At 36.8% G+C, this 14,483-nt stretch overlaps 1 protein-coding gene across 1 annotated transcript; it reads right to left on the bottom strand.

The window, feature by feature from the left end:
- Positions 1-7,747: 7,747 nt before the first annotated feature.
- LOC133728584 (LOB domain-containing protein 4-like) lies at positions 7,748-11,731 on the bottom strand. The gene is made up of 2 exons (XM_062155998.1): positions 11,395-11,731; positions 7,748-8,400 (listed from the first exon to the last, which is right to left on the bottom strand). Exons 1-2 carry the CDS (start codon positions 11,572-11,574, stop codon positions 8,041-8,043), a joined length of 540 nt encoding a protein of 179 aa, XP_062011982.1. The 5' UTR covers positions 11,575-11,731; the 3' UTR covers positions 7,748-8,040.
- Positions 11,732-14,483: the final 2,752 nt, after the last annotated feature.

The following is a 14,483-nucleotide window of genomic DNA, read 5'->3' as shown; positions in this document are numbered from 1 at the left end:
CAAATCGACTTTTCCGGCGATTTTTCCGGTGAACTTTTCCGGCAAACTTTTCCGGCGAGCCGCCACTCATGGAGGGTGCTTTCTCCAGCAAAGAAGGACCATGGTTGTGAGAATCTCCAATCACTTGAAATTCAAACTCCCTACACCTTGTCCTTTTGTCACCTTGCCAATTTGGGACCATTTGGGGGACAATGGTGTAAGAGCATCTTTGCACACTTTGGGACAAAAGAGGACACACATAGCTGATCAAAGAGAGGCCAAAGACCAATTATTCAGCATTCTTGACTCCATTCAATCATTTTCATCCTATCCAAGATCCATTTTCTCTCTAGAGAAGACACCACCATTTCCACCACTAAAACCACCATCTCCACCTCTAAAACCTCCACTTCCACCACTACAACCTCCATTTCCTCCACCATTCAACACCACAACTCACCTTAGAGATTCCAAATTTCACTTTCCTACCAATATCAAGAGCTTGGAGCAAGGAGAAGGAGGTGACTACCACCACATCATGTTCTTGGAGACCCATCTCCACCACCTCTTCCGGCATCATTAATAGTCACCATTTACTCCCTATCTCTTTATGTATTTGATGTTTAATAGAATGTTGAAGCTTGTGTATCTAGCTATGTGTGAGTAGTGAACTAGTTGGGGCTAGGGTTGAAAGCCCTAGCCAAACTTGCTTGTATTGATGCTTTTGTTTATAAATTGATGCAAATTCATGTTGTCATTCTCACATGCTAAGTCAATAGTTGAATGCATTACTTAGACCTAATCAATTTGAGTTATGTGTTTGCCATGACATGAACTTTTTCCTAGAGATTGATTACCTTTAGGCAAAAAGGGAGCATGAAAGCACACCATGTGTGCATGTGAGGGTAGTGAGCTAAAATCACCTAGAGTTAGGATTGGTTTGCTTGCTTGGTTACCTAAACTCTAAGCTTTATGCATTTAGGGGCAAAGGATTGAGACCTATCCGGTAATTGAATTTGTCTCTAGGTAGTTAGCTCTAGACTTATCCGGTTAGAGTTAATAAAATGAAAGGGGTTTAAGCCTTAGTAGTCCTATCCGGATGCTAAGAGGGTAGTTGGACAATTAACTTTGCATCATTCATATTCAATTGCTTTAATGCTTGCAAGGGAGGCAAAAGGTGAAACCCGATGCCCTAACTCCCATCCATTTGATAACAACTTGTTTAGTTTAGCTTAGTTTATATTACTTGCTTTCATTGTTTCAATTTGAATAGAAACCAATCTCAAAATCAAAATCAAATCTCTACACGCCATCTTGCACATACTCACCATGAACTTTGGTTCACTTGTGAGCCTTTGTTTGTGATTGTACATTTGCATATTCTTCTAGTTTTTCCTTAGGTTTTCCCTAGCTAGGAAAGGATTTACCAATCCTCGTGAGTTCGACATCCTTACTTAATCCCTTATTCTATAACTTGTACCTCTTGCCCTTGAGGGTGGCTTCAATGCTAACAAGAGAGAATTGAGTTGTACTTTCATTGATAATAGGGACCTCTTTATATAGAGGATTACAAGCAAATAATCTGCGTCTTACAAGGTAACTAAATCATACATTGATTGAAATATCTCCGTAGATATCGGTAAGACTAACCCTATTACAAGTTAGACAAGTAATCAGAGTTTGGGCCAGACACACAAACTATGTGTCCTTAAACACTCCCCCTTGTGTCGCCCAAACGTGGTGCTCCTCTCGTTACCTTGTCAAAAACCTTGCCGAGTAACAAAAATCTAGTAGGACAAAAATAACCTCGATCGAATGAGAAAAAGAGTACAACACACCCTTCACGTTTCTAAACCAAACATGTAGACATCCCCCCCTGATGTCTGCATCTCCCCCTGATGACTACGGTCATGGGAGTTCGGATAACTTCAGCAAACGATGCTACCAACATGTTTCTCTAAAATGGATTTAGGCAATGACTTAGTGAACAAGTCTGCCACATTGTCCTCAGATCGAACCTGATTCATTTTGATCTTGAGGAGAGTCTGTTGTTGCTTATTATGCTTGGTGTTGTCGCATTTGATGTAGCCTTGCTACATCTGTTTAATGCAAGCGGCATTATCCTCATAAATGCTTGTATGCTCATCTGTGGTAGACTTCAAATCACAATTGCTTCGAACATGCTTAATTATGGATCCAATCCATATGCATTCACGATCTGCTTCGTGAAGAGCAATAATCTCTGCATGGTTCAAAGAAGTAGCGACTAGGGTCCATTCTGTAGACCTCCAAAATATCGCGGTCTTACCCATGGTGAACACATAACCAGTTTGGGAATGACCATTGTGTGGGTCAAAGAGATACCCAGAATAAGCAAAACCTTCCAAAACACTAATGTCGTTTTGGGATGGGGATAGGGAACGCATGCCAATGTTAGTGGCGTCCTTGATATGTGATGGGTCCGAATCAATCATCTCTCTGTAGGGATAGAACAGACTCATATCAATCGTACCACTTAGGTATCGAAAGATATCTTTAACATCAGTCCAATGGCATCGCGTTGGCATAGAGCTATACCTAGCTAACAAGTTCACTACAAATGAGATGTTTGGTCTTGTACATTGAGCTAAGTAGAATAATGCGACTATTATACTTAAGTAATGCACCTTTGCCCCTCACACATCTTCATCATCATCCTTCGGACAAAGAGGATCCTTTTTAGGATCAAAACTACGGACGATCATGGGCGTGCTTGAAGGCTTGACCTTGTCAAAATGCCTAAGCATCCATCAACACGGTGCTCAAGTTCCAAACCGAGGCAAAATCGTGTTCTCCCAAGATCCTACATCTCAAACTCAGATTTCAATTGTTCAGCGGTTTCCCTTAACTCTTTAAGGGCTTCCAATAAAGATCATGTCGCCAACATGAACCACGATAGGGTAGCCAAAACCTAAGTATTTTTTTTTTCTTCTTCTTTTAGCTTAGGGTTTGACTACTATTTTATGACAATCAATTTAGCTTTCTTTTCGACCTCTTAATGCTAAATGGAAATCCGACAAAACACTTGAAGCATTTTCTTAATTAATCATCGTCATTCCATATAATTTTGGATTTGGGTGGAGAACCTTGAATTCCATGGTGACCCTTGATGCAACGTATCCCATCCTTCTATCTTCCTTTTTATGTCGTAGTTAGTTAGTTTATTTATCAATTAAAAACCCCAAAAATATTGTGATACATTTTCTACCATCTCTTTGTAAATCCATGTGGGAGTGAGCATTCCAAGTGTTCTTGTGTGCTTCATGACCCTATCTAGGCGTTGCTTGGTGCAAGGATGTCTATCGATGAATATATATATATATGATGCAAAATCGAGCTTAAATGAGGCTTAGTGCCTTACTTAGCCTTTTTTTTTTTTTTTTTTTGCGCAACTGATTTTTGGTGACCTAGAACCATAAGCCCTGAGGTACGATAAATCGAGATGTAAATACTTCCTATCTTTGATGACCGTATTGATTGTTACACGATAGACCAATGAAAAACGCTCAAATCAACCTTCTAGGAAATTATTTCCAAATAGGAGTCAATTAGGTATTGGAGTCTTAACTCTCTAAGGTTTTAGGGGGAGTCTACACAATACAAATAGGCAGAAAATGCATTCATTCAGTACGCTTTTAAAGAGAAAAAAATTCCGTGCATCCATTGAGAGTTAGAGAAGTTTTTCATTTGTATTGAAAAAACCATATGCTTCATATAGAATCATTGATTTACTTGTTCCTTTTTTCTTTTTCTTTTTTGAAAGGGGATTTACTTGTTCATTGCTTAAGAAGCTTTGTGAGTCAAATACATTTTTGTCATTCATCACTTTCTACATATCAAAGTTCAAGGTCAGTTGGAGTCACTGATGTGCAAGGAGATTGAAGGTCGATCGAGGTCAGTACCTGTCAATCCAAGAAGACTAGTGAAAGCAGCTTAATTGTGGAGAAGAATTACAACGACATGATCAGATCACAACCTTCTAGAATGAGTCTAGTGAGAATAGCCAAGGTCAGTGCTATTGGTTTTTTGTAAAGTGAACGTGTATCTTTCCATTAAGTGATTTTATTTTCACTAGGGCTTTTAAGAGTTAACTCCGCGCAGTTGTTTACCTCATTTTGAGGGTACTTTTACATGAGTACCAGAAAACCCTAACCAAATATAAAACATGGAAAGAAAAAACCAAAGTTTAGGGTTTTGGAACAAGAAGAGTGGCAACAAAAATATAAAAATAAAAAGTAAAAGAGAAATTTTAAATACACACCCCTAATCACTTAATACACATCCATATTATTTTATATTTCAAATTATATTTTGTAGGTAGGTTAAATGACCAAAACAGACATCTATGCATTAGAAGAAGTTATTGGGTTATATTTCCTTATATTATTCTATTTATGTATAAATAGTTAGATAAACACAACAAATTTCTATACATGGCCTCTCAATTTAATACAAGAATAAAGTTAGAAACTATCTAATTTAATTTTTTTCTTAAATAAATTGTAATTAAATGAGGTTAGACACCATAATATTTAGAATTTCAAAATCAATGGCATTAAATGTTTTTAAAACATATCGCTTTACTCCCAGTTTTTAGTTAATTTTCATTTTTGTTCTAAGATTTATGATTAATCAATTTATTTTCTGATATAAAACATCACAGGTGAAAAAACTTTGTAATTGTTAATTTGTTTGGCCCCTCTAATGACAACTTTTTAATTTCACCATTGTGGAGAAACTACTAATATAGTTTTGGTTGAATGTTCAACTCATAATTTTATACTTGATTAACATGGTGTTTGGTGGATGAGAGCTCAAATAACACAAAACCTATTTATATGCATCTATTTAAAGGGAACAATAATAAATATTTTTAGATTTCTCAATAACTAACACAAGTAATCAATATAGTCATTTACAAAAAATGTCAATATACTAGAATATACTAATCATATTAAATAGTAACCTTAATATAGTAAAAAAGTAGGATATTTCATGATTTTTGAGATTAAGGATATTTTAGGTACTTTGGGTTGTGTATTTAGTAAAATCTTAGAATGAAAAATTAAATGGGTGGTGTATTAAGTATGGAGTGTGTATTAAGTAATTAGGGGTGTGTATTTAAAACTTTTCAAAGTAAAAACAGAGAAAATGGGATAAAAGAAGAGGAAAAGTGGGAAATAGTTGTTCTATGGGTTGAGATTTTGGAGACAACCAAAAAAAAAAGTGGTGGGTGAACCTAAGGTTTCTAGTACCATATTTTTGGTCTCTTAGAACTTTCAGGAACTATGGGCTGACCCCTGACTAGAATTCGCAATCACACATTTGAGGCCCAGATTGTTCAAGAAAGAAATAGCACGTCCAATTTTTGAAGATCTAAAGACCCCATTCTCATTCTATTGACAAAAAAAAAAAAAAAAATCATTCTTCCCTTTGTTTTTGTTTCCATATATGTCCATTCAGCTTTCTGTATAGTCACTTACTCACCTTCATCTTCATGGACATTCTATGATCAATGTATTCAGCATAATGACAGAATATATATATTCTTGCCAGAATTAGAGAGGTCTTAAAACTATACCTTCTCTTTTCGGCTTATAATTAAATAATAAAAGTCATTTGGTCTTTTTATTTTTTTGAAATAGGGCTAGTGCGGCTACCCTCAAGCCTTGATTAATGAAATTGCAGAATACAAGGGGGGGGGGGGGGACATAGAGCCTGAACCCCAAATTATAATAAGCATAAAGATAACATCCTGAAATAATACCATGACCCTCCATAAGATCTATGTATTCTAACAAGCACCAATTAGCAAAGAGTGCACGAAAGGCTACTCCATTTGCTTTGACAAAGCGGTGACATACCGGAAAGATAACTCTATAACGAATAAGCATCATTACAAATACACAGCTTTCCCACTATGTTGCCACACGGAAATAAATCTGGCGGCACTCAATTTCATCCTGCCAGTAGGAGGTTGAGTCCATTTGATCAAACAAATAGCGCACCGCCTCGCTAGGCCAGATAAGGCACACTGAGTGTGCATACCGGGACAACGCCCACGTCGCCCTACCCTAGAATGGCAGGGACTTATTGTCGGCATATAGCCACAATTAACTAATAACAAGAAAAAGTAGTAAAACATAAAATAAAAGGAGTTTGGGCCCAAAGCCCACTTAGCCCAGTCCAATAGGGCAGACTGCTATGGGTAACTTGCCACCATCCCGCAAGCCAAAGCCACGCCAGCCAACGACCGGCGGCCAAACCGCCGCACCAAGCAAACTCAGGCAATCCGTCCATCTCTCCATCCTCCCCAGCTTGCCAGCAAGCATCGCCGCCATCCCCAGCTACTCCTCTCCACAGGTTGACTCCAAAAGACCCAAACCAAATCGGATCGATCCGATCTTAGCCCCTTAGAATCCGTCCTCGCACCGCCAAGCAATGCCGCCACCGACAGTCTACCTCCCGCTCGTTGTGAGATCGATCCCAGCCCGATCCACAAGTCGCCAAACCCTCTCTGAGCTTCCCCAGCGAGACAACCTCGCGTTCTGGACATCCAAGCCACCACGCAACCCCCTCTCCGACTGGGTTTATTGTTACCGGACACTGGGTCCACTCTAACCCGTCTGACGCCGCCGCCGCGAGGGCGTGCCGCCGGAGGGTTCACTCTCTCCCTTTTTCTGTTCGCTCTCTAGGGTTCCAAGAAAATCTCAAGTCTTATTTTTACAAGTCGTTTGGTCTTTAGTTCTCTTTGCAAGACACATGTTTTTTTCTAAATGATTAGCTAAATTAAAAATTGATTGTCTCATTTTATATTCATGTTATGAAAAATGATTCAGATGACCAAAAGAATTTTAAATTTCCGATCAAAAAAAGAATTTCAAATTTGCTGTTTTTTTTGGGCAAGAATGACTATTACTGCATACGAACGCAAAGAATAGCAACCAATTAAGAATTAAGGACTTGGGATCTCCTTCAATATAAATTGTGAAGGACATCTTCGAAGATCGATGGATCTTTCAGTCTAATTGTGGAGATGTAGTTGTGATGTTCTTTTCACACTAATATATAATTAGAGGGAGTGGGACAGCTGATGAAATATATAGTCGTTTAACTAACACACACACACACATATATATATATGTGTGTGTGTTAAGGTTTGGCCAATGACACAAAGGGCTTTAGTCGTCTATACTTCAATTAATTTGTATCAGATGAGTGAGTATACTACCACGATTCCCTGGACAAAGGCAAACTACATATATATACAAATATAAACCACACTCATCCCATCAGAGAAGACAATTTTACATGTATGCATAAGTTTAGTAATGTAATTAAACATTGATTGACTAACTGCAAGGTTATATTACGAACAGTGATTTCTCAGAACTAGTTAATTGTTACTCTGACGTAGTCCATTACCTTTATCATACAACGGCTTCTTTATCAATATTCTGATATAACAACATGGTTAAGCTTGGCATTGGTGTACTTAACCAGTTTGATCTGTTATTAGAAATTTACATGCTTAATAACCAGTCAAAGTAAGTAATACAGACTTGTAGATCAGAAAGCAATTGACGTATAGATGTCTCGATAGTGAGACTGGGTGTCTCGATAGTGAGACTGGGTGGACTTGAAGCTCAAGTTAGTATTTACCCTCCTAATGTTTTTTGTAATGTAAAAAAAAAAAAATATATATCTATCAGCTGGAAATGCAGAAAACATAAGCAGCTAGGTCATATATAATACCAATATCATAATTAACTTATAATTACATTAATTTTTGATCACATTTACATATGGTTAATCAATCATCACCTCTGGTCAAGTAGAGAGAGGCAGGATGCACTATGAAAGTAAAAAAGAGAAAAAGGTAAAAAAAGAAAGAAAGAAAGAAAGAGGCGGACATTAAAAAAGCAAGCCCATGATACTAACTAATTAATTGATTAATTAGAGAATAACAATATATAATAATAGAAAAAGCAAAGAGCAGGCATGCAGAGGTATAGGGCATAGCTAGCATGACCACAAAGAATTGGCCTGATCTACCACCATGTCCATTGTAAAAAAGGATTTGGTGGTCTGATGAGGATGATAATGATGGTGAGAATTATTATTATTAGGCATTATTTGCTTGACTGAGATGGGAGAGGTGTTTTCTGATGTGGCTGCGGGAGGTGATGCAGAAGGCAATTGATTCATTTTCATGTGCACCACCTCAGCTTGTGCAATGGCCAGTTGAGTTTGGAGGACGTCGATCTGTTGCTGTAGAGATGAGATTGCACCAACACAGCCGTACACAGGGTCTCTTACTCGAGCGTTTGCCTCGTACACCATCGAACTCACTGCATCACTGCGCTGGTGCTCTGGTAATTCCTGCATGTCAAATAATAGACAACTACGGTTCAGTCCAAAATGTCCTGCATTTACTAAATTTCTCAAAAGTATTTTTAAAACGATAAATATCTTGTATATGACATACAATTTGGGGTAATGTTCATATATATAGATTCTAGCAATTTAAGGAACAATACTCGAGTAATTCTATTCATCTTAAAATAATCAACTATAAGTACATTTGAGCTCATTCTATTATGAACTATTAAATGACATATATAACCTACTATGTTATTCCTTATCTGCACCCTAAACTTAAGCTCATTAATTAGTAATTCCTCAACTTTCCTTTTTTTTTTTTTTTTTTTAAAGATGATCAAAGGATTTCACTCCTACGGTCCTACCCTCATGGTGACTCGAACTCATGACCTCGATCTTAGGTAGTTGGCGCTCTAACCACTAAGCTAACACCACTTCGTCAGTAGTATCACCATTCACAACTCATTTTGTCTCAAAACAAAATGATTTTTCTATTAGAACCTCCAAATTTACTTACTTGACCTCATATGCTTTTTACACCTCCTATCAAATTTTCAAATATTAAATTTACTCACCAAACCTCACTAAAGTTCCTCAAATAACCTCACTCATATAATTTGCAAACAAACTATTTTTACGTCACATGATCTTAATCATAGTTTAAATTCTAATTAAATATATATGAATGCTTTTTTTTTTTTTGAATAAATATGAATGCTTTAATGAGTATGTAGTGAAATTGAAAAATGAAAATAGATAAGAAAAATAATAGAGAATGCAATCTAATATTATTGAATTGGAAAGTCTAGTGAAAATCAATATAATATTTTTTTGATATAATTATTGTTCTTAATAGTTATTTTATAGTAGGTTATATATATCATTTAATAGTTCATAATAGAGTGAGCAGATTTAGAAGTCCCAATAGAAACACTCAAACAAAAACAAAAAACAAAAAACAAAAAACTTGTAATCTCATTTGGATGTTATTCCTTACAGGTAATTAATTAAGCTAGGTTCATGCCTGTAACGATCTTTTTTATCAATGAGTTGAATACTTGAATTGTGGCTTAGACTTCCCAATTAACCTCAAACTAAAAAAAGAAAAAGAAAAAAGAGAGATCAACACAGATTTTAGCCCTATCAATTTCTAGATGTCATTGTGACATCATGATTATGTGATTAAAATTTCTTCTTCTTCGAAATATTATTTAGCACTATTAGTCGGAGAACTTTTACTTGCTTACTTGGGATCAACATTTTTTTTTGGACTTATTATATGTAAACGTGTCTATCAATGTAATCCATAATTATAAAGCAAAAGGCAAAGAGAATATACATCAGCAGACAACAGACTTTCTTTTTGTAAGTTTACAAGAAAGTGTACATTGAGGACTAAAACCTTAGCCTCAGCTTCAGAAAAAGCTATTTAAAATGACCATAAAGGTGAAGATGATAAACACACACGAAGACTAGAGCTAAATTCCTCGAACTCTTCAATTCCTTTATCTAAGCATTTGTAATAACTTGATCTAGAAGCAATTCAAAACTGTAATTGGTATAAAAGGTTGGGAATTCCTTTATGGACAAATGAACCATTAGTTTGAGAAAAAGTTGTTCTTGCTAATTTTCAAAAAGGAAAAGTCTTTATCCAGGACTGGTGCTTTTCAACTGTATCGATCTAACCATTATAACCGAAGTAAAGGTGGAAATCAAAGGAAATGGAAGCACACTTTTTTAACTTTTTAAAATATATTCCTCCCAAAATACTAACAAAGTATCAAATTCTTGGAAAAAGATCAAAAAGAAAGAAATAACATGGAAACCTAAAAGGTTTCTTATCAGCTTCTACACCAGCAACTAGTTTAACATGGTCATTAGGTCCTGGGAAAAACCAATAGAACATAGGATTCTGTACAACTACTAATTAAAAAACAAGCAAATCATCCTATTATATTCCTTTTCTTTCTTTCTTTTGGAATGAAAGAAAATAAAGCCTATCTGATCCGTACGATTGGACTTTTTTAAGTCTGGCAAACATCAAAGCATGGCAACATCTCTTGTGATTTTGCAAATCAAGTTACATGTTTGTTAGAATGACTTTTGCTTTCTGGTTCTTTTATGATCCCCTGTGGGGAAACTAAGGCATGCATGCTTTTTGCTAAGCTAGCTAGCTATAAGGAGATCGATCATGGGATTCATCATTATAAGACATAAAAACATGTAAATATAAAAACAATAAAGAAAATTGAATAGAATCATAGTGCTTTACCTCCTCGTTGGATCATATATCACACAATAATTGAGTTGCTTTGTGGTTAACAACTACTCAAACATTGTTTTATCTCCTAATTACAACCATTACACTAACCTTTTTATATTTTATGCTTTCTGGATATATTACTAAATATTTAACCCTCCATCCCCTTCAACCCACACCGCGTGCTACAACAGTTCTGATGACAAAAACAATAAACTAACCAGGAAAAAGACATGTTGCAATATCCCTCTCAAGTCATTTCGTTTATTTCTGAGTTGACAGCCAAGAAAACTACAACGGGGTCCTCAAAAGCAGTCTCAAATAATTTCTATGAAGATTAGTATGATCAGTTAGAGTATATATCTAACTAAATATTGGCTTGATATACTTCATTGACCAAGTTCCTCAACTTAATTAATCCAGCTTTTCAACCAGAGTTTAATAATCGTGATATTTTGATTTTCATACTTCTGTTTCTAACAACTTCTATAAGCTTCGAGAATTTATAATTGTCTAACAACTTGCCTTAACCTCTCTCCTTCGGCATTTATCATTTATGGTGTACGTTAACCTGCGGGATGGATCCGGAGCTGTACTTAACTGACTGCCCTAATTTTTCTTTTTATTTAAGAAAGCTTTTGAGTATCAAAAACGGCCATGACGTACCCTATCGTCTTTGAAAATAACTCCAACGGAGAGGGAGGGAGGGGGGGAGAGAGAGAGAGGAGCTGAACCTGTAGCATCTTGTTGACATTGCTAGCACCAAAAACCTTGTGCACACTTGCAAACTTGTGAGGCTCATCAGCTGGAAAATAAGGAGCAAACACACAATCCTGCGCACACCTCCTTCTCAGAAGCTTGCATGCTGCACATGGAGACATTCCACCTTGTTTTCTACCACTGATCTCCTTCATTTTCCCAGCCGGGGACAAAAAATATTAGTCCAAAAATAAAGGGATTAATTACTATTATTTTCACGAAAATAGGAAAAATGAAAAGCAAATTGATATGTATTTGCTTCCAGGGTCTTAATGATCAGAGAGAGGGGGAGGGCTTGAGGGAAGGAATGGTGGAGGTTATATAGAGAATTGTAGTATATGAAAAGCAAATCTTGCAGGGTCCCATTAAAGAAGAGGCCCTAGATCTTGTTGGACAAAACATCGTTTTTGATAAGATCTTAGTCCCACCATGCATCAATAATATATTTTGTCTCCTATTTTCAACATAAAACTTTTTCTCTTAATCCTCGTCTGGTTAGCTTTTATTTATCATTACTGGAATATTAATTTGACATTTTTTTTTTCACAAATTCTGAGAGTTTGATACTGGATCTAGCAGATTCCATCTATAGTTTAAAAAACCAATTAGATGAGCGAGAACAATGACTAGCTAGCGTCTATAGCTTTCACTACTAATATTTAACATTCATAGGTTTTGAGAGCTTGCATGATTGTAGACGATTCTTACATCTTCCAAATATTAAAAACGAACCAAATTATTTTAATGAAAATAATGCATTGGTTAAATCTTCTGAGCATAATAAAGTACACAGTTACATTATATCTGGTAAATCTCCTATCTTTTTCATTATTAGTTAGTCCAGTTTTTTTTTTTTTTTGAAATAAAGGTTCATTGTATTAGATGACCAGCTAAAAAGTCAGAGTCTAACATATACTTAAAGATAAAAAAATGGCGAGATAACGACCAAAACTCTATCTAAGCAATGTAAACTCATTACAAGTCAATTTGAGCCCGCTTTGTAAAGCGAACCCATAGACAAAAACCAACTCCGTGTCTTCTGAGGAAATTGTGGTACGAACATAAAACTACTTCCCAGCAAACAAATATGAGTCAATTCCTCATCCATAAGCCGCTTTCTCCAGTCCAACTCGAGATAGTTACCAATTCCGTAGAACCATGATCCGAATTACGACTGGCACTTGACAGACCATAAAGGCCCAACATCACCAGTTGGTGAACCTTATAGGATATAAACATGTAATATACGGAACTAATTCATGTTTAATAGAAAAATAATGCAACTATAAAAAGTTGAAGGCCTGCTCACTTAAGGGACTGTGAGGGACAATTGAATCTGACGGCTGGAAATAAATGCACAGTTTTAAGTTGTTATAGTTTCTGCTTTTATATTTAATACATGTGGTTGAGATGCATTTGTCTTTCACAATTCCTTGCAACTATCCCTCAGATGAGCAAATATGTAAAAAATTGTTGTAGATTATCTTCGTTCCAAAAAAAAGGCTCCTCTGCTCACCAATGTATTTTAAATATTTTTTGAGAAAATATGTTACCAATTAATAGTTCACTAAAAAGTATAATAATTATCCGCTCCTAGGGAGTTGGCAGAAAGAGTCATTATTTTATACACTCATATTTTAGTGATGTGTCTGACATACAGAAAGACAACTAAAAATCTAAAAAATGATGAAATTTAATTGAAAGTGAGAATTTCATTATTTTATACACTCATATTTTAGTGATGTGCCTAAACGGCGGTACAACGCGGGGTGGGCGGCGTCGAGGCACCTCCACGATCAGCGACATGTTGGAGGGACTGGAGTCACTGGACGGTGGCGGTGGCGTGATGAATCTGACTGCTTCGGACGGGTTTCGGTTTCGGCGTGACTTGCTCGGATTTCGCTGAGGGTTTTGTGGCAGCGAGGTTTTAGGCGGGGCGTTGAGGCGGCAAGGTCTGGCGGTAGGTGGCAGCGACGGGGCTGGCGTAGGTTTTTTTGCAGCGGCGGCATCAAGTTTCGGGTTGTGGCGATTGCATAGTTGAGGCTGGAGATGGGCTGGGCTTGGGTCAAGCCACCTTTTTTTGGGCCGGAGTTGGTTTCTTTCTTGGGGCTGCTGGACTACTACGTTGGGCTAGGTTGTTTTGACTTTGGCCCAACTCTATGTTAGTAGCTTTGTTTACTTTCCATAGTTCCCTATGTTTTTAGGGATCATCACTTTGTACTTTGCCTACAGAATGATCTGTGATTCTACACATCTCGATGCAAAGTTTTTTGGTGTACCGCAATTGAGCGCATTGGCACCAGGACCTTTGCCTGCTACTATTCTTAATTTAGAATTATGTTATTCTGCTAGGCTCCTGCATAAGGAGCAGAATTGTTTCAAGTGTAATGGCACCTATCCCCTGATGGGAACTATGTATTGGGCCATTCTAGCCTATGATTGCTATGAATATATTCATTTTACTCCAAAAAAAAAAAATCAACAACTTTTAACTCTTTTTTTTCTTTTTCAGCCTTTATCCTCGGAGAGTCTTGACAACTTTCGGTTTGCGTTTAGAACCTCCCCCTTCTTAAGTTTGCCCTAATAACCGCAATATTTTTTAACCTTCTTTTTCTTGGCAGGAGAGACAATCAAGCAATTTCATTTGGAGCAGCCAAAGAAGATTCAAGTTATTCAACCAAACAAGTTGAAACATTTCCATTGGCAACATGACGAGTTAGTACACGAGTTGACTTTCTTAACTTAATTGGTGAACCACGAAGCTGCAGGATGTTTATGAGTTATGACTAATCAATTGATCGAGGTACGTGGTGGTTCAAGATAAGAACTACGCTGCAACAGAGGAAGAACGAATCCAAAAGATCGAATCGATCGGCATGGGAAGCAAGGCAAGAAGCCACTTGTCGGGGTGACTAAGGACACTAATAATCTTGGATGGTAGGGCGGCCGTTGGTTGGGTGGCAAAAAAGGCATCCATGGATGAATGCTTATGGCGGCGACTCTAGGGTTTCTGGAACGCGACCAGAGCACATCTCTTAATTTTAATACAAAGATCTATTTGTTT

This window comes from Rosa rugosa, chromosome 2 (genome assembly GCF_958449725.1).
Source record: "Rosa rugosa chromosome 2, drRosRugo1.1, whole genome shotgun sequence".
Lineage (NCBI taxonomy): Eukaryota > Viridiplantae > Streptophyta > Magnoliopsida > Rosales > Rosaceae > Rosa > Rosa rugosa.
This window is presented reverse-complemented; position numbering and strand designations above follow the sequence as displayed.

Bases quoted from the DNA above. Each gene is read 5' to 3' on its own strand.
- LOC133728584 (XM_062155998.1), bottom strand. From the start codon at position 11,574: ATGAAGGAGATCAGTGGTAGAAAACAAGGTGGAATGTCTCCATGTGCA. The intron at 8,401-11,394 runs GTTCAGCTCCTC...TTTGACATGCAG, and splicing joins ATGTCAACAAGATGCTACAG to GAATTACCAGAGCACCAGCG.